At 42.3% G+C, this 25369-nt stretch overlaps 1 protein-coding gene across 1 annotated transcript in view; it reads right to left on the reverse strand.

The window, feature by feature from the left end:
* Positions 1–562: 562 nt before the first annotated feature.
* LOC124789229 (facilitated trehalose transporter Tret1-like) overlaps positions 563–25369 on the reverse strand; it is a 54815-nt gene continuing 30008 nt past the window's right edge. Inside the window, exons 4-5 of the mRNA XM_047256523.1 lie at positions 13235–13343; positions 563–855 (exon numbers count right to left, since the gene is read on the reverse strand). Of these exons, the coding sequence (XP_047112479.1) occupies positions 563–855; positions 13235–13343 (402 nt within the window). The remainder of the gene's footprint in view (positions 856–13234; positions 13344–25369) is intronic.

Here is a 25369-nt window from a genome sequence, read left to right on the forward strand (position 1 = left end):
CAAATTTACCTCGATAAAAATAATTGTAAACAGAAATGCCATGTTCTGTTAAACATTTCTCAAATGAAAATAGTCACAGACTTTCTCACAATCAGTACATTTACAGAATGCTTAGCCCATATTTTAGTCCAAAATATCCAACACAATGTGATAAGAATGCACTGCAGTTCATCAATAGTGTGTCGCATTCTTCACATGGCTTCACATTCGGACGAACAACTACGAGTGAATTCTGATTTAGCGTTCTTCATCCTCTTGGCCTAAAAGAGAATACTTCTTCACTATAAGCCCTGAGTGTTAACGTTAATTTTCTCGCCTTGCTCTCGGTCAACGACACATTAATAGAAATTAATACTGATCAATGCCCTTAAAAACAGTTTTCACAAAATAAAGGTGAATGACATTCGCCGTCATTTCTTCTAACAGCGTCAGACCCCTTTTAAGAATTGTGCTCGGTGTCAAGCGTTAACTTTTGCTCCTTCCGATTCTGTCGTGGACGATTTCATCGAGCACCAGAGGCGAAGCTGTTCCAAAATAAAATATTTGTCAGTCTCGTATCTCTTCAGCAACATGCTCGGACGGGCCTATCGCTTTCAAGCATAACCTGTATCTCTTCCAAAGTCTTCCCCTTCGTTTCAGGCAGCAAAAAGTACACGTAGAGGGACGCTAGTAAGGAGCAAGCTGCGAACAGAAAGAAGGGCCCGTAATTGCCAACGGCGATGGAAATGTCCTCGAAGAACCTCGTCACCAGGAAGGACATCGTCCACGAAACGAAGACAGCTGCGGGTAGAGCCACAGACTTGACGTTCTGCGCGAAGATTTCCCCTGTAACGGTGAACGGTAGACCGCCGTAGCCTGGAACAAGAGAATGGTGCCGTAGATAAGGAACAAGCATTTCTGAATACACACGAATACAATCATCATTTATGGTGCTTTTCGTATAAATTTCGTAACTGACTTTCTAAAACCGCGCATCGACTTTACGATTGCTATACAATTATTTTACCAAAGTAATGGGGAGGCACTAGATACGATAACAGTCATCGGCTGCTGAAACCTAATAGATTCCATAGAGTAATGTAGAATTGGGTTCCTGACGCCCTACAGTCATACACATTTAAAGTCAGCGGCGATCTGTTTTTCAGAAGATGGTCTATCGCCCTATATGGATCTGCGGAGATGTTACGTCCTTCGCCAAACACTTGTGATAGTCCTGGGTGGCACTCTATGCATGTCCCTACGATACTGATGATATGCATCGCAGTTAGACACATCTGACATTGCAAACCGAATTTTTATGTAATCTCCGGTATACACTACTGCCCATTAAAATTGCTACACCACGAAGATGACGTGCTACAGGCGCGAAATTTAACCGACAGGAAGAAGATGCTGTGATGTGCAATGCTTAGCTTTTCAGAGCATTCACACAAGATTTGCCACGGTGGCGACACCTACAACGTGCTGACATAAGAAAGGTTCCCACCTGCTTTCTCATACATAAACAGCAGTTGACCGGCGTTACCTGGTGAAACGTCGTTGTGATGCCTCGTGTAAGGAGGAGAAATGCGTACCATCACGTTTCCGACTTTGATAAAAGTCGGATTGTAGCCTATCGCGATTGCGGTTTATCGTATCGCGACATTGCTGCTCGTGTTGGTCGAGATTCAATGACTGTTAGCAGAATATGGAATCAATGGGTTCAGGAGGGTAATACGGAACGCTGTGCTGGATCCCAACGGCCTCGTATCACTAGCAGTCGAGATGACAGGCATCTTATCCGCATGGCTGTAACGGATCGCGCAGCCACGTCTCGATCCCTGAGTCAACAGATGGGGACGTTTGCAAGACAACAACCATCTGCACGAACAGTTCGACGACGTTTGCAGCACCATGGACTATCAGCTCGGAGACCATGGCTGCGGTTACCCTTGACGCTGCATCACAGACAGGAGCGCCTGCGATTGTGTACTCAACGACGAAGCTGGTTGCAAGAATGGCAAAACGTCGTTTTTTCGGATGAATCAAGGTTCAATTTACAACATCATGATGGTCGCATCCGTGTTTGGCGACATCGCAGTGAACGCACATTGGAAGCGTGTATTCGTCATCGCCATACTGGCGCATCACCCTACGTGATGGTATGGGGTACCATTGGTTACACGACTCGGTCACCTCTTGCTCGCATTGACGGCACTGTGAATAGTGGACGTTACATTTCAGGTTTGTTTTGACCCGTGGCTCTACCCTTCATTAGATCCCTTTCAGCAGGATAATGCACGACTGCATGTTGCAGGTCCTGTACGGGCCTTTCTGGATACAGAAAATGTTCGACTGCTACCCAGGCCAGCACATTCTCCAGATCTTTCACAAATTGAAAACGTCTGGTCAATGGTGGCCGAGCAACTGGCTCGTCACAATACACCAGTCACTACTCTTGATGAACTGTTGTATCGTGTTGAAGCAGCATGGGCAGCTGTACTTGTACACGCCATCCAAGCTCTGTTTGACTCAATGTCCTGGCGTATCACGGCCGATATTACGCCCAGAGGTGGTTGTTCCGGGTACTGATTTCTGAGGATGTATGCACCCAAACTGCGTGAAAATGTAATCACATGTCAGTTCTAGTATAATATGTTTGTCCAATGAATACCCGTTTATCATCTACATTTCTTCTTGGTGTAGCAATTTTAATGGCCAGTAGTGTAGTTTCAAAAATATTATTTATTTTTTAAAATGTGGAATTTTGTAATTGCTCAGCTTTTACGTTATTTCTAGTCTGTGCAGAAGGAATCGTCACAAGGAAGTGTTTCGGTGTCTTGTGGACGTTATTCATTTAGGAACGTTATCTTTAAGGACCAATTTTCCGAGTTCTCATTATGAAGGAGTCGACAAATTCACGCCGTCAAACTGCATAATCGGTACATACATGTATCTCTGAGGCAAAGTGTAATCTGATTAAACAATGTTGCTTCGATAATGTATTTTAGGCGGAAATAGAGGGTGTGGTCAGGACACAGGGAGCTGCACTGTAGTGACCTCACTGGAGGACATCACAGCAATCGAAGATGGCAGCAAAACGAGCCTCTGAAACATTTTTCTTTTGGAAAATCTTTCTGCAAAATTTGAAGTAATGCTTATGGGTTCCGCCACACACATACAATATTTTGAAATAAATTTGTGTGTTGCAAATCGTATGCTGTTTAACATCCCAAACCGTTACTCAAAACCAACATAGCCATTCTTTACTTTTTCTTACGAACAGCTGCGTGTTAATCGTTCTTCGGAAGCCTGCGGTAAATAAAATTCTGTAAAATTCAGGTAATAATTTCACGGCATTGGAACAAAATCAGTTGCGTTGCTTAATCATCTCACCAAGATGAGTTACTTTTCCGTTTTGGACTATCAAGTATTTGTCATTTACGCATATCGACTACACATATCGAATTCTACCCGCAAATATTTCGTTTCTACGTCCATGCTGTTTCACAGGCAAAACAGAAGTAAATCGTGTGTTGTTTCTCCATTTTTTTTTATGTTGGACGAGAATGTTTTATGATCTGTGATAGTTGTTGATACAGATAAAAAGTTGCCTAATCGATGGGAACAAAAAACAACACATAAATAAAGGTGCTGTGAAAAATGGTTCTGTTGCCTGTATGTACGGCAATAAATGCTAGCCATACAGGGCTATTACAAATGATTGAAGCGATTTCATAAATTCACTGTAGCTCGATTCATTGACATATGGTCACGACACACTACAGATACGTATGAAAACTCATAAAGTTTTGTTCGGCTGAAGCCGCACTTCAGGTTTCTGCCGCCAGAGCGCTCGAGAGCGCAGTGAGACAAAATGGCGACAGGAGCCGAGAAAGCGTATGTCGTGCTTGAAATGCACTCACATCAGTCAGTCATAACAGTGCAACGACACTTCAGGACGAAGTTCAACAATGATCCACCATCTGCTAACTCCATTCGGCGATGGTATCCGCAGTTTAAAGCTTCTGGATGCCTATGTAAGGGGAAATCAACGGGTCGGCCTGCAGTGAGCGAAGAAACGGTTGAACGCGTGCGGGCAAGTGTCATGCATAGCCCACGGAAGTCGACGAATAAAGCAAGCAGGGAGCTAAACGTACCACAGTCGACGGTTTGGAAAATCTTACGGAAAAGGCTACCGTTTACAATTGCTACAAGCCCTGACACCCGATGACAAAGTCAATCGCTTTGAATTTTCGGCGCGGTTGCAACAGCTCATGGAAGAGGATGCGTTCAGTGCGAAACTTGTTTTCAGTGATGAAGCAACATTTTTTCTTAATGGTGAAGTGAACAGACACAATGTGCGAATCTGGGCGGTAGAGAATCCTCACGCATTCGTGCAGAAAATTCGCAAGTCACCAAAAGTTAACGTGTTTTGTGCAATCTCACGGTTTAAAGTTTACGGCCCCTTTTTCTTCTGCGAAAAAAACGTTACAGGACACGTGAATCTGGACATGCTGGAAAATTGGCTCATGCCACAACTGGAGACCGACAGCGCCGACTTCATCTTTCAATAGTATGGTGCTCCACCGCACTTCCATCATGATGTTCGACATTTTTTAAACAGGAGATTGGAAAACCGATGGATCGGTCGTGGTGGAGATCATGTCATGGGCTCCACGCTCTCCCGACTTAACCCCATGCGATTTCTTTCTGTGGGGTTATGTGAAAGATTCAGTGTTTAAACCTCCTCTACCAAGAAACGTGCCAGAACTTCGAGCTCGCATCAACGATGCTTTCGAACTCATTGATGGGGACATGCTGCGCCGAGTGTGGGAGGAACTTGATTATCGGCTTGATGTCTGCCGAATCACTAAAGGGGCACATATCGAACATTTGTGAATTCCTAAAAAAACTTTTTGAGTTTTTGTGTGTGTGCGCAAAGCATTGTGAAAATATCTCAAATAATACGAGTAAAGTTATTGTAGAGCTGTGAAATCGCTTCAATCATTTATAATAACCCTGTATTAGTCAGACTAGGTTTCATCATGCTTCATCATGCCTTCAGTAAGAGGAAATATGAAGCAAAGATACCCTGACAGTATCGATATTCGTGAAGTTGTAAAATTCTTGAATACAGGAAACGCGTGCGACCTTGTTGAGTTGGTCAGAGAATCTTACGAAAGCTTTCTTTTACGTGGGTACGTAGGTATAGCCCTTTGTGCCAGTGGACAACTTTTTGGGTAAACGCTGAACAGACAGGAGCTTTCCCGAACAGACTGCGCTGCAAGTAGTTGATAAGAAAACCTCCATTATTTCTATATTTGCGTCACGAAAGGCCTTCGATCGTTTATCTTTGTTCTTAAACAGCCAAAATGGAAACTACATTCTGAGAATATTAAGACTGCAAAAATTTTATTAGTTGATTTTCACGTATTTTAACGCGTATAACGAACAACGAGTAATTCCACACGTGTTCTGACACACGCGCACATTCTTGTTTCCACCATTTATTCTTTGTATTCTGTTATGCCCTTTCTCAATGTGTTTTAAAATGATTTTTTCTAATTATTGTAAGAGTTTGCGAGGGCAGCACTTTCGGCAAGACGAGGTTAGGCGTGGTGTGCCTTTTGTCTTCGACGATGAGTGGTCTTACACTGAATTTGGAAGCAAAATTTTTATTTTGCTGTTTTCGTCTCAGTGTAGATTTATTCGAAATTGTTGTTCCTGGCCGGCCGCGGTGGTCTAGCGGTTCTAGGCGCTCAGTCCGGAACCGCGCGACCGCTACGGTCGCAGGTTCGAATCCTGCCTCGGGCATGGATGTGTGTGATGTCCTTAGGTTAGTTAGGTTTAAGTAGTTCTAAGTTCTAGGGGACTGATGACCACAGATGTTAAGTTCCATAGTGCTCAGAGCCATTTGAACCATTTTTTTGTTGTTCCTGATTTCACACACATTCAGTATAATCCCCTGTAATTCTCGGCTTATCTCTCCCGTGGTCTCTATTTCCCCTTTTAGAAAGAGACTGAACTCTGCTCAGTGCACACACAACTACGTGGACGTCTTTTTCTTTCAGCATATGAGATAATTTTATCACCGTCGGACAAATTGCTTTTGACTCTCGATTCACTTTAGGACTATGATTTCAGGGCTGTAACATTGACTGTTAATGCCCCTGAGTTATGAGCCTTATGCAGTAGCAAAGATAGCGTCTATTATCAATGAAATGGAATGCTGTCATTCAGGAAATAAACACTGACACTATCGTTTCCTTTAATTAACGGTAGATAACTAGGCACAAAAGTACGAAAGTTTCAAATAGTGAACCGAAGCTAGACTGATTGGCAATTCGTGATCACCTGTAAACAGACAGAAATTGCTGTGTCCACCAGATGATAGAAGAGACAGTCGTATACAGAAAGGATATAAGCAACACGGACTATTTATTCATCTCTCATACGTCAATGGTACGCAAGTGGGAATCCATCCGCCAAAGGCGGATTATAAACGGACACACGGTTCTGCTTAATCTACAAGGGACAGCTTTGACCTTCAACCCGCGGAATGGTACGAAATTATGCTTAGAATAACACTTGATCGTAGAAAAAACCAGTGATGTGTGTCATTTCAATGCGAAATGTTGCGTGCTACCGCAAGTCACTTTTTAATGGAGAGAAACAAAGTAACAAGATATCAGTACCACAGGAGGAAAATTAAAAGTAATTCAGTGACGTCAGAGTATCATTACGTTTTCAATAAACAATGCCAAAAACTATCAGCTTAAAGTAATTATAATAGCGCAAAACACACATATCCTCCACACTTGATAGTGCTTCTATTAGTCCTCACGTTTTTACATTCAAAATCAGTTTCGTATTCAAGCAGTCCGATATCAAAAGTCACACTAATTACATTTTAAAATGATGATATGAGTATGTCACTGTCATAAACTGCCTATCGCCAAGCATATTGTAACACTAGCGTATACTTTCGTATAGAAAATTGGTTGTAAATCATAGAATGAAGTCTGATATGAAATAACGATCATGTATCTGCACTTGTGGTTTGGCACACTGCAGTCTTACAAAATCAGCCATCCTTCCGATAAGTAAACGTCGAGGGGTTGTCAATATTTTGTTGTCTTCGGTGGCAACATCTGCAGCATTACGTCTTTGTTTGGAAACCTTGCATTTAGAAGCGTGCTATTTTTATGATCTGACCAGGAATCACAAAGCAATAGGCTATTTTCACTTGTTACTTGTCCGCCAAAGACTTTTGCTTGTTTCGACGTGAATGTTTCGTGGGCAGGATCTTTTGGTTTCTTTGAAATATTTGGTCCGAAGACGCTTGTGCCTCTTGAAAGCAGATGCACAACTTGTTTGCTAGTCTGCCTATCATTGATAAAGCCACATCACTTGTGTGGCTGTGCGTATAGCTATGTACAGACTGCACCACACTAGCTGTAGTTTTCTTTCATTTGTGAGACAGTGTTGAAGATGAAGACATTTCATACTGTAATTGACTCTGTTCCAGTCATTTCCTTTCTCCACACCCTGCTCTGTCATAAACACGTTCACTTCCTCCACAAACTGTTGGGCCATCTGACAAATGCTGTTATAGTCCTCTCCGTCCTTACGTGTGAGAAATGTAGTAATATTCAGATTTATGATTTTCGATCAAAGAAATTGAAGCATTGAAATTGTTGTTGTTGTTGTTGTTGTGGTCTTCAGTCCTGAGACTGGTTTGATGCAGCTCTCCATGCTACTCTATCCTGTACAAGCTTCTTCATCTCTCAGTACCTACTGCAACCTACATCCTTCTGAATCTGTTTAGTGCATTCATCTCTTGGACTCCCTCTACGATTTTTACCCTACAAGCTTCCCTCCAGTACTAAATTGGTGATCCCTTGATGCCTCAGAACATATCCTACCAATCGATCCCTTCTTCTAGTCAAGTTGTGCCACAAACTCCTCTTCTCCCCAATTCTATTCAGTACCTCTTCATTAGTTATGTGATCTACCCATCTAATATCCAGCATTCTTCTGTAGCACCACATTTCGAAAGCTTCTATTCTGTTCTTGTCCAAACTAGTTATCGTCCATGTTTCACTTCCGTACATGGCTACGCTCCATACAAATACTTTCAGAAACGACTTCCTGACACTTAAATCTATACTCGATGTTAACAAATTTCTCTTCTTCAGAACGATTTCCTTGCCATTGCCAGTCCATCTATATATGGGACCATAAAAAGTATCAGTTTCTTGCTTGTAATTAATTTATCCAGAATCTATGATCAACACCCATCTGATTTCTTAGATACCTTGTGCTGGTGCTACAGAAGAATGCTGAAGATAAGGTGGGTAGATCACGTAACTAATGAGGAGGTATTGAATAGGATTGGGGAGAAGAGAAGTTTGTGGCACAACTTTACTAGAAGAAGGGATCGGTTGGTAGGACATGTTTTGAGGCATCAAGGGATCACAAATGGAGGGTAAAAATCGTAGAGGGAGACCAAGAGATCAATACACTAAGCAGATTCAGAAGGATGTAGGTTGCAGTAGGTACTGGGAGATGAAGTAGCTTGCACAGGATAGAGTAGCATGGATAGCTGCATCAAACCAGTCTCAGGACTGAAGACCACAACAACAACATATATAGATGAAATAGATCAGAGAATATACTGGAGTGGAAGGCTTAATGTGACTGCAACCAAAATGAAATGGAGACATATGAGACATGTAGCCAGACGAACGGATAATATACGAACCGAGGACGCTGCTGCATACGAAACGATAAGGACAGACCGATTGCTGGATACGAAACGATAAGAAAAATCCGAGAAGGCCTCATGGGAGTGGATGTACAAAATTAGGCAACATGCAAGAGCAACATTGATGTGTGTAGTAGAACGCCGTAATCTATCGAAAAGTCTAGAGCAGCCAGTGGATGTAAAATTGCCGATAATGATATTCGTTAGATGGTTGTCTAATACTTATTAGCTTGTCGGTGAGTGGAGAGAGCTGCTGTTGCGCAACTGTATTCTGAAGTAACCAATAGCCGCTACAGAAGCTAAAATTTTCTCTCTTTTAGTTCAGAAACGTTTTCAGATTTTATGCTGAAGCCTGTTCTAGTGGATCTGAAAATGGTTTGAATATAAAAGCCGAAACCGTACCTCGACCAAAATGAAGTACATTTTAGCAGTTACAGGTGATATTCATTAATTAATGTCTAGTAATGTGGCATTCATGTTTGATTTCATTTACTTTTATTTCTATTCTCTTTAACACTCGACGCTGATGTGTACTACTGGAGCGATGGTCGACCTAGAAGTAGCCCTCTTAAATCCAAGTGGTAGATCTTAATTTAAGATAGAACAGAATGTTACTTAGAGTTTAGGATCTCGAGAGCCAGTGCCAAGGTTGATTGGTTAAGCTCAAATCTCTCCATAGCGTCTCTGGGATTTAGGCCTCAAGTTACATGGAAATAGACCGCACCATCTGCCACCATTTCTGATGTACAAGAGAAATAGTTGTTTTATGAAATCGAGCACAAATCAAACAAATGATAAAATGAACACTGAAAAAAACCAGTCATTTTGAAGACTTTGTGTGAGTTGAGGTAATTGGGAAGCAGGCAAATCAGTAATTACGGTCCTTTCGGCTTTAGGAAAAGTCATAATGTTTACTTTTGTGCATATTTCGGCACAATAACACGTCAAACACATCAATAGTTTGCATTGAAGTCTTTCGGTTGGATGTCACGTTGGCGACTTGCGTGCCCCTAATCTACCTCCGTTATCCAACTGAGGAAAGGGGACCTGCATTTTTACATGGTATCCGAGCCGCATGTTTTTTTCCAAGCGACTCCTTACATTGTTAAGTGGAGACAGCTAGATTAAAGCTGGACAAAATTTCCGTCGTCTGGCAGGATTCGACCCTGCGACCTCATGGTTTCCTATTTCCTGGGGGCAGAGGGAGGGGGGGTGGGGAGGGGGGGGGAGGGGGGGCGGGATCCATCCCTCCGTCCCCATCTACAGCCCGTTCTTGCACTCTCCAGATAATACCTTCATTGGACAGTTTTGTGTAACTATACTCCTATTTTCCCTTGAAAATTAAATTCTTAAAATTAAAGAAAAACTTTCAGGTTTTTAAAACCAAAACTCCTTTTCTTACGAGAGTGCTATTACTTGATTAAAAAGCTCCCCTAAGGCGTCTCCTTAGAAATTGTTTTATTCATCCTATCAAGTACTTAATTGCACTTTCACAAATTAAAAATACTCTTTAATAGTAAATGGATAATAAATGATTTAATGACGAGTCCCCTGCCATCCATTCCTTAGAAAACATAATTTGAGTGCTTATAGCTTATATGTGCATACACATGCATAATACAAATTATACTTCTTACTGTTTCAATAAAGAAATAAATTAGAAACAAAAATTAATAGAGTTCTGATGACTTTACGATGCAAAGTCGAGCAATTAATTCTAATGGAAAAGGTTTCTTCTTGAGCGAAATAATACTAAAAGCAACAACTAAAAATCTCCGAAACCATTCACGTTATTTGGTGACCCTACAAGGTGTAAGCTACACAGGCTGCAACGGGTATAAGAACAGACATTTCTATCGGTGACAGGACGGTGTTCTCAGCATCATTACATCAGTATTTACGTCATTTGCAGACTAATAATTATAGCTATTACAAGTCGTATGTTTTTAGGTTGGTTAGTACCTTGAAGTACATGTGGCAAGAGCACGCCATTACCGTGTATTTTCCCCTGGCCTGCAGATCACATTTTAATGTGGACGCGAGGGCGCAAAACGGTTAGTATGTACTGACAGGTGTAGTCCATGTAGTACAGCTACAACCGTGCAGAAAACATCGTGTAGTAATTTATGCGATGTGTTTTCGGGAAGATTGTTAGACCCTGATAAAAATAACCAAAAAACTATGTGTAGACATTAAGGTATTGCATATAAAAACATCTGCGGTTATATCCCTTACGTCCTATATCTTCTAACAGTATTGGCTCTTTCTTTATCATCATATAATATAGAGACTGACTGACGATCCATGTGTAGCTTCAAAAAATGGTTCAAATGGCTCTGAGCACTATGGGACTTAACATCTGTGATCATCAGTCCCCTAGAACTTAGAACTACTTAAACCTAACTAACCTAAGGACATCACACACATCCACGCCCGAGGCAGGATTCGAACCTGCGACCCTAGCGGTCACGCGGTTCCAGACCGAAGCGCCTAAAACCGCACGGCCACACGGGCCGGCGCCATGTGTAGCTGATATTCTTTGTAGAAGGGTATAATTTTCAGTCGGATTTATACCACTAGACTCGAACGCCTTATTCTGATAAAAATGCGCGTTCCTGCTGACATTTTTATAGGTGGGGCAGATTTCCATTTTCATATTCCGAGCACAGTAAGCCTTCTTCTACACGGCAGACTAACTGCGAAAACTTTAACCATCGAACACAACATCTGTTTATTTGAGTAACTGCTAGACAGACGCCGTGAGAGTGTACTGTAATCAGGCACTTCCGTTTGGGATAAAGAGCGGAACGAAAAACAGATATTTAATTGATTACTAGGCCAGAGGAGAATATGAATTTACTATTTTTAACTGATTCCTGATACACCAGGTATTAAATACATTAAGAGTAAATTTTCATTAATAGAATACTGTGTTGTTGTGTTGTGGTCTTCAGTCCTGAGATTGGTTTGATGCAGCTCTCCATGTTACTCTATCCTGTGCAAGCTTCTTCATCTCCCAGTACCTACTGCAACCTAGATCCTTCTGAATCTGCTTAGTGTATTCATCTCTTGGTCTCCCCCTACGATTTTTACCCTCCACGCTGCCCTCCAAAACTAAATTGGTGACCCCTTGATGCGTCAGAACATGTCCTTCCAACCGATCCCTTCTTCTGGTCAAGTTGTGCCACAAACTTCTCTTCTCCCCAATCCTATTCAATACTTCCTCATTAGTTAAGTGATATACCCATCTAATCTTCAGCATTCTTCTGTAGCACCACATTTCGAAAGCTTCTATTCTCTTCTTGGCCAAATTATTTACCGTCCATGTTTCACTTCCATACATGGCTACATTCCGTAGAAATACTTTCAGAAATGACTTAAATCTATACTCGATGTTAACAAATTTCTCTTCTTCAGAAACGCTTTCCTTGCCATTGCAAGTCTACATTTTATATCCTCTCTACTTCGACCATCATCAGTTATTTTGCTCCCCAAATGGCAAAACTCCTTTACTACTTTAAGTGTCTCACTTCCTAATCTAATACCCTCAACATCACGTGATTTAATTCGACTACATTCCATTATCCTCGTTTAGCTTTTGTTGATGTTCATCTTATATCCTCCCTTCAAGACACCATCCATTCCGTTCAACTGCTCTTCCAAGTCCTTTGCTGTCTCTGACAGAATTACAATGTCATCGGCGAACCTCAACGTTTTTATTTCTTCTCCATGCATTTTAATACCTACTCCGAATTTTTCTTTTGTTTCCTTTACTGCTTGCTCAATATACAGATGGAATAACATCGGGGAGAGGCTACAACCCTGTCTTACTCCCTTCCCAACCACTGCTTCCCTTTCACGTCCCTCGACTCTTATAACTGCCATCTGGTTTCTGTACAAATTGTAAATAGCCTTTCGCTCCCTGTATTTTAACCCTGCCACCTTTAGAATTTGAAAGAGAGTATTCCAGTCAACATTGTCAAAAGCTTTCTCTAAGTCTACAAATGCTAGGAACGTAGGTTTGCCTTTCCTTAATCTTTCTTCTAAGATAAGTCGTAAGGTCAGTATTGCCTCACGTGTTCCAGTATTTCTACGGAATCCAAACTGATCTGTCCCGATGTCGGCTTCTACTAGTTTCTTCCATTCGTCTGTAAAGAATTCGTGTTATTATTTTGCAACTGTGGCTTATTAAACTGATTGTTCGGTAATTTTCGCACCTGTCAACACCTGCTTTCTTTGGGATTGGAATTATTATATTCTTCTTGAAGTCTGACGGTATTTCGCCTGTTCCATACATCTTGCTCACCAGATGGTAGAGTTTTGTCAGGACTGTCTCTCCCAAGGCCGTCAGTAGTTCCAATGGAATGTTGTCTAGTGTGTAATGAAATTTCTGTTTCCTATGTTTCAGCTGATAGAATAGAACTGCAGGATTTTTTTACACTCGGAAAATATGCGTCAGTAGTGATCAGAGTTACAAGAACAAACCTGCGGTGTAGGTGACGATGTAGAAGACGAGAGCAGTGAGCGGAAGCCAGCCGATGTCTTCGACGTTTTTCCCTGTGTCGCTCAGGTAGAAATACACAGCTAAAACCGTCTGAAACGCAGAGACATGGTAAAAACATTAGCAAAACATAAGAAACTTTAGACACGACACTTAAACAATGAATGCTCTTTTAACGGTATATAAAATTCGAGATTCGCAACAACTTTCTAGTGACGTGTCAGTCCTGCAAAAAAAGATTCAAAAATGCAGTTGCATCAGTCTGCCACCTCTTCAACAGAACCACAGGTATAGGCAATCGGACATATAGGAAATTGTGACATAAGGCATCATATATTCGAAGGTTTGTGAAGAATCGAAGAAGCGACAGAGAACTGAAAAGGTTGCACACTTTGTCTTGGAACTGAAATACTGGGTTTTAGAGGAAAGTTACAGTAAGAAACAGAACTTGCTTCCTGCATTACTGATACATATTAACGAAAGGAAAAGTAACGTCAAAAATCAATTTCGTGGCCTTTATCCCTCTTCTTCACGAGGTCGCCATGTTAATTATTGATTTTCGTAACGTTAGTGGTAGAGGGTTGCCGGATGCTCTTCCTGTCACCACCCCTCTCCCCTCCCTGGAACGGAATTAACATACCCCAGTTGTCTGCGTCATGTGTTACCCCATGTGAAAGTGTGTGAACGTTTTAGATACGTAAGCGAACCACGTAACTGAGCCGTGACGTCGGTACCAGCCCGGATTTCACCTAGTACGATGTGGGAAAACGCCAAAAACCACGTCCAGGCTAGCCGGCACACCGACCTACGTCCGTTAATCAGCCGGGTGCATTCGATCTAGGGCCGACACTCGCCACAAAATCCTGGAAACGGCGTGCTATTTGGGAGGACCAAAACTCAAGTCTTCAATACAAACTGATTTGTTAATCAATATTATTCTTAAAAAACATATTCTCAAGGAATGGACTGATTAAATTATAACTAAGTGGAGTAGTTTTTCACCCAAAACGTAGTTGAACCTGAAAACAACGACTTGCAAGAGGGAGACTGAAAACGATAATCGCCGGCCGGAGTGGCCGAGCGGTTCTAGGCGCTACAGTCTGGAATCGCGCGACCGCTACGGTCGCAGGTTCGAATCCTGCCTCGGGCGTGGATGTGTGTGAATGTGCTTAGGTTAGTTAGGTTTAAGAAGTTCTATGTTCTGGGGGACTGATGACCTCAGCAGTTAAGTCCCGTAGTGCTCAGAGCCATTTGAGCCATTGAAAACGATAATCAATGAAAGACTAATGGATTTTTATTGTCAGTTAGATAGTAAGTTCCGTAAGCCTCTCCATATCAAGAGCTATATCGCTCAAATTAATTTAGTAACTTTCTAAACCATTGCGTACCTGTCCGAGAATTAGGAGCGAGATCTTCATTAGGAAAAGTGTGTCCCATTTAAAGGCGCATATGTAGATAAATACTAACACCGTCACCAATTTCATGGCCACAGTATCTTTCTTCTGTTACGATTGTAGCCGGCCAGGGTGGCCGAGCGGTTCTAGGCGCTACAGTCTGAACCGCACGTCTACTATGGCCGCAGGTTCGAATCCTGCTTCGGGCATGGATGTGTGTGATGTCCTTAGGTTAGTTAGGTTTAAGTAGTACTAAGTTCTAGGGGACTGATGACCTCAGAAGTTAAGTCCCATAGTCCTCGGAGCCATTTGAACCATTTTTTGTTACGATTGTAAGAAAAACTTGGTGACTTTCCTCCTGTTCTCGTAAGTGCAAACCAAAGGAGATCGTGAAACTCCACCAGTGTACGCCAACACCAAGCACTTGGTCTGATTAGCCCCATAACTTCTTCTATGCCAGCCTCTTCATTTCGTTTCTTTTCCTGAACTCTGGAAATGATCAGGTGAGACAGGGAAGAAACTAGATCGTTAAAATTTTCGTGGGTTTCTTGTTGCACCAAAAATCTGGAAAAAAATTATTGCCCTGACACATTGTGAAACCTTCTTTTCCACATCAACTACATTATGATCAATGATAAAATCTTATGAGTCGTTAGGCCACGTCATATTCCCACCCAAAGTGGAAGAAAGTGATTTTAATAATTCGAGTAACGGTGCAGCCTATGATACTACAAACAGTATATCATCATTTGATGAAAACAGTAGCATTTTGGGTGACAGGGAAACTGGAAGTACGCAACAAAGCATGGTGAATCAAGAAACGTATGCTGATGTGACAATAAAGCATGCAGACTTATGAGAAGATATGTCAAATGGTATAAGAAGACATATTTATATCCTCTTGACATAGAAACGGTAAATGCAAGCGTAAATCACCACACACTGAATCCAGCACCCTATATTTCAGCTTACTGTGATAGAGCAGCTCTTGAAGAACGTAACTCTTCCAGGGTACACTTGTAAGAAATAACTAAGCAAGGCAGAAAGTCCACTAAGGCCTTAAGCCAGAAGCTAGGGATATTTTCTAGCAAAAATGAAGCAACTATAATTGTATCAGATAGTTATCTATTGCTGCTATTCTAGCGGTCCAAGATATGCGATAGACAGGTCCAATAATTGAGGTAGACCAACTGTTTGATGCAGCTGTTTTGGTGGTGCAGACAATAGAATCTAGAACATACAGGGTGACAATTAGAGACTACATGAAAAAACTGTAAATTAGTTGCAAACTACGGCGTTCACACACTTTATTCAACATGTAAACGTCACTACAGATATTCGGATTTAGATTACGACATATTCGATATGCCTGCCATCATTGGCGATGATGTGGCACAAATGAATAGTGAAATTCTGCTTAAGTCGCTGAAGTGTCGAAATATAGACAGTACCGATGACCTTCTGAATGGCTGTTTTCAGCTCAGCAATGGTTTTGGGGTTATTAGTGTACATCTTCTCTGTAATATAGCCCCACAAAAAGGAGTGACATGTGTTCAGGTCCGGAGAATATGGCCGCCAATCGAAGCCCACGCCAGTGGCCTTCGTATACCCCAGAGCCAGACTGCGGTCCCCAAAGTGCTTGTACAGGACATCAAACACTCTCCTGGTTCGATGGGGTCGAACTTCATCTTGGGTAAACCACAACCTGTCGAAATCAGGGTCACTTTGGATAATGGGGGTGAAATCATCTCTCAAAACCTTCACGTACCGTTTGATAGGCACCGTTCTATCGATTAATATCACACCGATTATTCCGTGATTGGACACTGCACACCACACAGTCACCCGTTGAGGATGAAGAGACTTCTCGATCACGTATGGGAAGAGGTGTAGATCTTCAATAGCAATTTGTCGCAGTGTCTCCCGGTTCATTTCCACTTGTTGTTCAGCTCGTCTGATCGATTTCCTAAGGCTGGTTTGAAACGCAGCGCTTGTCTTCTCGATGTTTTCCGGCGTTTTCACCCTTTTTGGCGTACCGACATTGCCAATACTGTCATCACGAACACTAGCCGTTGTCTCAAGCTTGCGAATCAAAAATTCTTGATTGTTAGAAGACTTAGACCTGATGTCTTCAGTTTGAACCCGGTCGCAAATTTCTTTTGAGCCGCAGCTTGGCTCTTATTGCTGGCACAGTAGGTCTTCACGAGCGCTATACGCTCAGACACGCTCTACCGAGACATCTTCACGTGCAAATGGCCGATAACGACAACGCGCTTGCGCATGCACATACTAGTTGCCATCATGCCCCGACGCCAACCGTCCAGTTTGAACGTCCAAACGCAAAACCGGTCAGAATTTATGACAATTTTATTTCATATACAGTATTTCAACAACTGTCTGCTTGCATGTGTGTCCTGGTCCAACACTTCACCTAGTGCCGCATCAGGTCTACATTGCGCTGTTGGGAAAAAGGAAAAAATCTTAAGTGAAAACATATACAGGGCTATTACAAATGATTGAAGCGATTTCATAAATTCACTGTAGCTCCATTCATTGACATATGGTCACGACACACTACAGATACGTATGAAAACTCAAAAAGTTTTGTTCGGCTGAAGCCGCACTTCAGGTTTCTGCCGCCAGAGCGCTCGAGAGCGCAGTGAGACAAAATGGCGACAGGAGCCGAGAAAGTGTATGTCGTGCTTGAAATGCATTCACATCAGTCAGTCATAACAGTGCAACGACACTTCAGGACGAAGTTCAACTAAGATCCACCAACTGCTAACTCCATTCGGCGATGGTATGCGCAGTTTAAAGCTTCTGGATGCCTCTGTAAGGGGAAATCAACGGGTCGGCCTGCAGTGAGCGAAGAAACGGTTGAACGCGTGCGGGCAAGTTTCACGCGTAGCCGCGGAAGTCGACGAATAAAGCAAGTAGGGAGCTAAACGTACCACAGCCGACGGTTTGGAAAATCTTACGGAAAAGGCTAAAGCAGAAGCATTTCTTAAACAGGAGATTGGAAAACCGATGGATCGGTCGTGGTGGAGATCATGATCAACAATTCATGTCATGGCCTCCACGCTCTCCCGACTTAACCCCATGCGATTTCTTTCTGTGGGGTTATGTGAAAGATTCAGTGTTTAAACCTCCTCTACCAAGAAACGTGCCAGAACTGCGAACTCGCATCAACAATGCTTTCGAACTCATTGATGGGGACATGCTGCGCCGAGTGTGGGAGGAACTTGATTATTGGCTTGATGTCTGCTGAATCACTAAAGGGGCACATATCGAACATTTGTGAATGCCTAAAAAAACTTTTTGAGTTTTTGTATGTGTGTGCAAAGCATTGTGAAAATACCTCAAATAATAAAGTTATTGTAGAGCTGTGAAATCGCTTCAATCATTTGTAATAACCCTGTAGAATACTAATAAATGAATAGACGTTTGTGGAAAAAGAAAAATGGTATTTTCAAAAAACAGAAAGATTATTAATATATGATTAATAATAAGAGATATGGATGGCCTAACACCTGTTTTCTAATGTTATAATCTTCTCATTCTTTTCATTCTGTCCGGAGATGATGGCTAACCTCTGTGGCGCGTTCATAGCAATGATCCTCTCGCTAGTATGTTGTACAGACAGACCTCGACTGACGAAACTCACAGAACTGGAAGAGTAATAAACCTGGGAAAGGAGGAGTTAGGACTAGATTTAAGTCACCCTATTGGTCTAGAGAGAGGGGAGGGGGAGATAAAGGGCGTGGGTGACCTTAATTTTGAACTGGCACAGTGTTGGGGTGACCTTGATTTTTCCACCATTTTTATGTCACAGTTACCCAGAAGGCGTGTGGGAGGGGGTATTGGGTTACGCCGTGACCTTGAGGTAAGATAGTTATCTTGTCTGGAAATGGTACTAATATACTACTCAAATTCACTTGTAAAAGGCTACGTATCTAACAACGGCCATTTCAGGGAAGAGCTATAAAAATTCCACGATTTTCTGAACGACGTTCATCCAAAAATAATTTGGAGACTGAAGTCGGCGTACCGTGTTTAGATGTGTTGGGGTGCAGAAGACAAGTCAATAGTCTAGGGCACAGAATTTATGGGAAACTACCTATAGAACTGGTATTTAGATGTTTCTTCGCACCACCACCCAACCCAGCAGCAGATCGCTCTAAACACATTGTCTTCGCTTGCATTCTGCATCAGTCGCAGTAAGAGCTTGCGATCAGATTTATATTTCCTTAGGGAAACGTTGATGGCCAACGACAATGATGAGGTGTCCATAAGCAGGACTTTCAAACGAAGCGATGATAATAATCAAGCAAACTGGAGGAACGAATTTTCTACACATTCCGTAACGCTACCGTTGTGATTAGAGTAACCGCCAGCAAAGGCGGTGTCTTTCGGAAGACTGGTACAAGGATTACATTAGTCAGTCAGTAAAAGATGAAAGACTTGTTTCGACCAACAATGGTACATGCCTGACGCCTCCACACTGCGCAAGTCTATGCTGAAACGTCTGATTGTAGTTACGTAAATGTCTGCAAAACTGGGACAACAAAAGAATGCTACACAAGATTAAGAGCGTTAGAGCAGCGCTAAGAAAATTTGACCATGTTATGAATTATAAGAACATACACGTGGTAGGAAGAAAGAATAATATGAAGATGGTATCTGCTCCCGAAAGAACAGATACCATTGATGACCGTGCAGCTTCTCTATAATGAAACGATAATTAAATTAAAACCCTTAGCTGCCGACAGGTGTTCTTTATATACATCAATGGGGACAGCCGAAAATGTGTGTCCCGACCGGGACTCTAACCCAGGATCTCCTGCTTACATGGCAGACGCTCTGTCCATCTGAGCCACCGAGGACACAGAAGGATAGCCCGACTGCAGGGACTTATCCCTTGCACGCTTCCCGTGAGACCCACATTCCCAACTGTCCACAACCTACATTTGTAGTGTTCCTAATAGATATTTGCTCATTCACTTATTAATTGCGTCAGACTAAGCTGATGAGTCCCGTTAGAGTTCGGGCAAAGCGTGCGCATTCCCACAGAAGAAAGTCAATAGCCGGGTAGCCTTTAACTATGTGAAGATGGTCTGTGCTCCCGAAAGAATGGGCAAAATTTCTATTAGGAACACCACGAATGTAGGTTGTGGACAGTTGGGAATGTGAGTCTCACGGGAAGGGTGCAACGGATAAGACCCTGCAGTCACACTATCCTCTGTGCCCTCGCTGCCTCAGATGGATACGGCGTCTGCCATGTAAGCATGAGAACCTGGCACACATTTTCAGCTGTCCCCATTGATGTATATCAACAACACTTGTCGGCAGCTAAGGGTTTCAATGTAATGATCACTTAAGAAAGTGCAATATTTATGGAAGTCCGCGAAGCGTCGAAACTGCGAACAATGAGTACCACTCGTGGTAGCCCCGCAGTTTGCAGCGCCTGTGGCGACTGACCCCATCACAGGTTCGAGCCCTCCCTCGGGCAGAGGTGTGTGTGTTGTCCTTAGCTTAAGTTAATTTAAATTACATTAAGTAGTGTGTAAGTCAACGGACCGATAACCTCAGCACCTTGATCCCACAGGAATTTACCACAACAATTTTAATGCAGATGACTAACAGCTTCCGTGTTCATGGCTGCCAGCCATCACGGAAGTAAACACTCAGCCACAGTGTACACAAACAACTGTTCAGGTTCAAAATGGTTTAAATGGCACTCAGCACTATGGGGCTTAACATCTGACGTCATAAGTCCCCTAAACTTAGACCTACTTAAACCTAACTAACCTTGTAAGACGTCATGGTCTCCTGACCTTCATTGCTTACATATTCCGCACTCACAATCATATTCCGCACATCAAGACGGTTCATTCGAACCCAAACTCGATAAGATAAAGTCAGTGTTGTATGAATTCATTTAAACAATCTGCAAATAACTAATAAATCGCAAATGCACACCAAAATTGAAATACTTGAGGCTGGCGTACACACACACATTCAAGACACGACGGTCGCAGGGGCTTTTAGTTCGAGAGACGCAAACCACATGCCGGGGGGCCGGTCCCTTCAGAGGACGACTCAGTCCACCTATGTTGGCCAGTGACTGCCCATAGGGCAGACAGCATTTGCCCAAGGGAAAGGAAGAACGTCCCCGTGTTCGGCTTAAAAGCAAATTCCGCTACATTGTGTGAGAGCGCCCAGCCTACGCATTCTTTACAAATATAGCACGCAGTTTCAGAGATTTTCACAGGGAGACAGCAAACGCCAAATGCCGATGTTACAGATTACCGGATTGGTCGGCTTAAACGAAACATCATTCTCAAGTTTTAGAAGAGCACTGCTGATTGGAAGACGATATTCCTGACACGTTGAGGTGAAGGAGTAATGGAAGAGACTGAAAGATATACCCCATCATGTCTGGCGTGGAGAGAGGCTGTTCTGTTGTCGCTCTTGGAGCAAGAACACGTAACGAGAGCGTGCGCGCTCATACGTGTACTCAAAGAGTGAGGAACAAGTCTCTCCTCAGTACGTCACTGGGAGAGCACCTCTGTCGAGAGCGAATCAGAGTGTGACTCTATATTGAGTCCTTGCGATTAAGCATTGTTCACTGTGTTGGCTGCTACACTTATTCTGCGGTGTGAACAGACAGAGTTATAATTAAACACCTGTGAGCGAATTTTTCAGTGGCATCGTGGAGGACTGGTTATCTGACCAGTGTACCACGCCAATAGTCAGACTAGAGGCGAATAGGAGTCCTTGACTTCATGAAGGCGTAGGGAGAGTTTGATTGGCGAAGGTCAATCCAGATAGAACGAGAGTTATCTTATTTGTCAGCAGCAAGTGGCACAGACAGCAGTCATCGCAGCTTATGGTGCTGTGCGCTATAGCTATTGCGAGCCCCATATTTCCTCCACAACAGTACACCTCAGTGCATTTCACACGTGACAGCCTCGGCCATACCTAGCAACATTCTAATGGATAATTATTTAAGTTGAATAGGCACGGCTCTCAGCCATTCTGCCAAGTCAATAACAATCTTAAACTTGGTATAGAAATTTCATTAGCGAATCCTGTCCTTAAGAGGTGACTTCACATTCCGAAAAGAACCCAGAAATAACTTATTCAGTTCATAACTAAAAGTGCCATTGTGATTTCTCAGAACTTTTGCAAAATAAAATAATGATTTTCGTTTGTTTCATGTTTTTCTTACACTAACAAGGGGAGGCCGCCAATTGTGAAATTCAGATTCGATTCATACTGTGCATCATAAAAGCTCATGGCCAGAGGTGTAATGTGGCAAAGCAAAAAGATGCACTTCTCAGCCGTTGTCGAGAAAATCGACAGTTAAAAGAAACCATTGCGGTGAAATACTCTCTACGCTTAATAATTTTCTATGGCGTCATGGCGCAGCGGTAAGCGCTCGGGTTCGTAATCCGAAGGTCGCCGGACCGAATCTCGCGCCATGCAACTTTTTTTTATTATTTGTATATATATACACACACACATATACTTGAAATAAATCCAACCCATCGTCCACCACCAATTGTCTTCTCCGGTTTTTGCCGATATGATACGATACGCGTGGTATGCATCAAACCTGGTGAACGATAGAACAATTTTTCAGAATGTCAATCAAGTGTGTTTCGCAACAGATAATTTAAAAAACAATTGTTCTTGTAAAAACGCAACGTTTATCATATGTGCTCGATGTCATGCTGTTTTCTGCTTTCCATGTTTCTATGATAACTATCACTCTGGTTCATGCGATACTCCAGCTACTTCTGGTCACTAATTGTCAATTATGTGAGAGTGTATACCGGACTTATCAATAAATTGTATCCACTTGAATATTATTTGTGATATTGTGTTTTATTTCAAGTTTTATTTTTCCACGACAAACGACTTTCAACAACTTATTATATGCATAATTGTTACAGCTGATTGCCGGGAATTATATATGTATATATGTGTGTGTGTGTGTGTGTGTGTGTATATATATATATATATATATATATATATATATATATATAAATTACAAAAGAAACAAATAATAAAAAAAAGTTGCATGGCGTGAGATTCAATCCGGCAACCTTCGGATTACGAACCCGAGCACTTACCGCTGTGCCACGACGCTGTAGAAAACTAATAATCGTAGAGATAATTTCACCGCAACGGTTTCTTTTAAGTGTCGATTTTCTCGACAACAGCTGAGAAGTGCATCTTGGTGCTTTGCCACATTACACCTCTGGCCATGAGCTTTTATTATGCGCAGTATGAATCGAATCTGAATTTCACAATTGGCGGCCTCCCCTTGTAAGTAGCACTACTCCAGTACCCAAGTATCCCACTAGTTACGTAAGAAATTTTGTGAATTTTTGTGTCATTTCCTTACAGCGGATGACTCCAGAAGATATGTATTGCTAAACGTTTTTCAGGCATTTCTCTTTAGAACGTTAGGAGCGTCTGTCTGACTTCTGTAGTAGTGTGGGAGTGGAGATTGCATCTTGCAGGAGCCACAGGGTAAAGAATACATCTCAGATTAATCCTTTGCACAGAATGACAGAATAGCACCCACACGTGCACAGCAAATGGCGACCCTGCCAGGATAGGTAAAAGAGGTAAGCTACCAGGATAGGAAAGTGTCAGGATAGTTAGGTACGGCAGGTTGCAGCAGTAGCAATTTGAAGAACTTTCTTCCATGTATTAAATAGCTATTTGTAAAGATTGGGATCATAATAGACACATGTAGTGAAGAAAGCAGGATTGTAGGGAATAGGGTATGTGTTGTTGTGTTGGAAAATTTTGCATTTTTTTACGATTTTTGTGTAGCTGTTAGGGCATAGGATTTTCAAGTGATAGGCACAGACGCAGAGTGACGCAGAGATGCAGTGTGACGCAGCATCATATAAGTTAGAATTAAGAAATAATTTTCTCCCTTTGCAAACGCACAGGTGGAGATTGTAGACTGTAGCAGAGCAGACAGAACATTAGCCAAGAAGTCACGACGTTATTGTTGTTGTTGGTTCAACCAACTGGTAAGTGTTCATACAGTTTTGTAGATAGGGTTGTGGTGTTTTGAAAGAATTTCCATGTTAACGAGAGCACAAGCCAAAAGTTTACGTGAGAGACAGCAAGTAGACAAGATGGGGGAGAATCCATCAGATAGACAGCAAGTAAACGAGCTTATTGAAAATAGGACAGAAGGTGAACCTGAGAATAGGACAGACGGTGAATCAGATAATAGGACAGTTGGGAAGCTGCAGAATCAGCAGAATCAGTTAGACTGGGATAAAATTGAGACAGATCAGACAGATGGGAAACGAAGGGACGAGAACATCGAATTTCCAGAATATGAAGTTCCAGGTAGGGCACATTCTGAGCCAGAAATAGACAGCCCACGTAGGGAATGGCAAAGATTAGAAGCGAAACGAACACAGGGAATGCATTTGTTTGCCGCATATTCAGGGATAGAATACGCGTCAATACAGACAATGAACCGGCAGTTAGCTAACGTTCAAAGAGAAGTAGACAGTGGGGAAGAGGGGGAACATTTAGAATACGTCGAACCTATCGTACACATTCTAAATATGCCCCAACAGCAAACACAGAATTTTGCGGAGTTACGAGCGCCACGAAAAGGTTCCGTAACAGACGCAACTGTACCTGCAAACACATGACATACACAACAGAGAGGGCAGAATGCGGAGTTGTTTGCGCCACGTAATGGTTCAATGACAAACGCAACTAGTCCTCAACACAGACAGCATGGGTTATTGCAGTTATCAAACTTAGAAACGCCACAGCATAGCGCAGTAAACGAAGTAACTGACCGAGTAGAAAACAATAGATCGAGAATACATAATTCAGCAGAAGGTAGTGTTACAGGACAGGATGCGATCATGGAGATGTTACAAAAAATGAACGCTAGTATGACAACAGAATCAGGATATTAAGACACAGATCCAACAGGATAATCAGGCTATTAAGATACAGATCCAACAGATGGAAGAAGGGATCGCCAGAATTGATGGTCAGATCACTCAGATAAACAAAGACGCGGAAGAATCTAGAGAAAGAACTCAGGTACTAACACAAGGTCAGCATCAATTAAGCACTGATGTGGACAAGGTCCAATTGGACATCGTAAACGTTGACAAAAAGGTGGAACGTTTTACGAAAAAGGCCACTCGAACAGTAATACAAATTTCGGAAGAACAAGCAATTCAAAGCAAGGTCGCAAAGGTTGCACTGAAAAAATATGATCATCGGATCAATAAAATAGAACTTAAAAATAAAGATCAGTTTGAAAAGCTTCCAACAAAGTTGATACAAACTATCGAAGAAAAGATCGAGACCGATTTCACCTGTAGCGAAACAACTGACACGTCAAGCATTAATTCAGTACACGAACACGCGCCGTCTAAGAAAGTTCAAGTAGAACCAAGGCTAGACGTAACACTCGTGCAGAAATCGAAACAGAAAACCCCAATTAAAGTAATACATGACATGCCACAGGATCAGACACAGTATATAGAAAAACGCAACACATACATTCAGCCGATACCAATCGAAAGACAGGCAATTGAACCAGTAAATCCAATGGCACAACATAATAACAGCATAGGTACTATACCGCGAACGACGAGAGTAGAAACACACGAACAACACTTTTGTTCACCAATGATACGATATGACGCGGATATG

The sequence above is a fragment of the Schistocerca piceifrons genome, chromosome 3 (assembly GCF_021461385.2).
Source record: "Schistocerca piceifrons isolate TAMUIC-IGC-003096 chromosome 3, iqSchPice1.1, whole genome shotgun sequence".
Lineage (NCBI taxonomy): Eukaryota > Metazoa > Arthropoda > Insecta > Orthoptera > Acrididae > Schistocerca > Schistocerca piceifrons.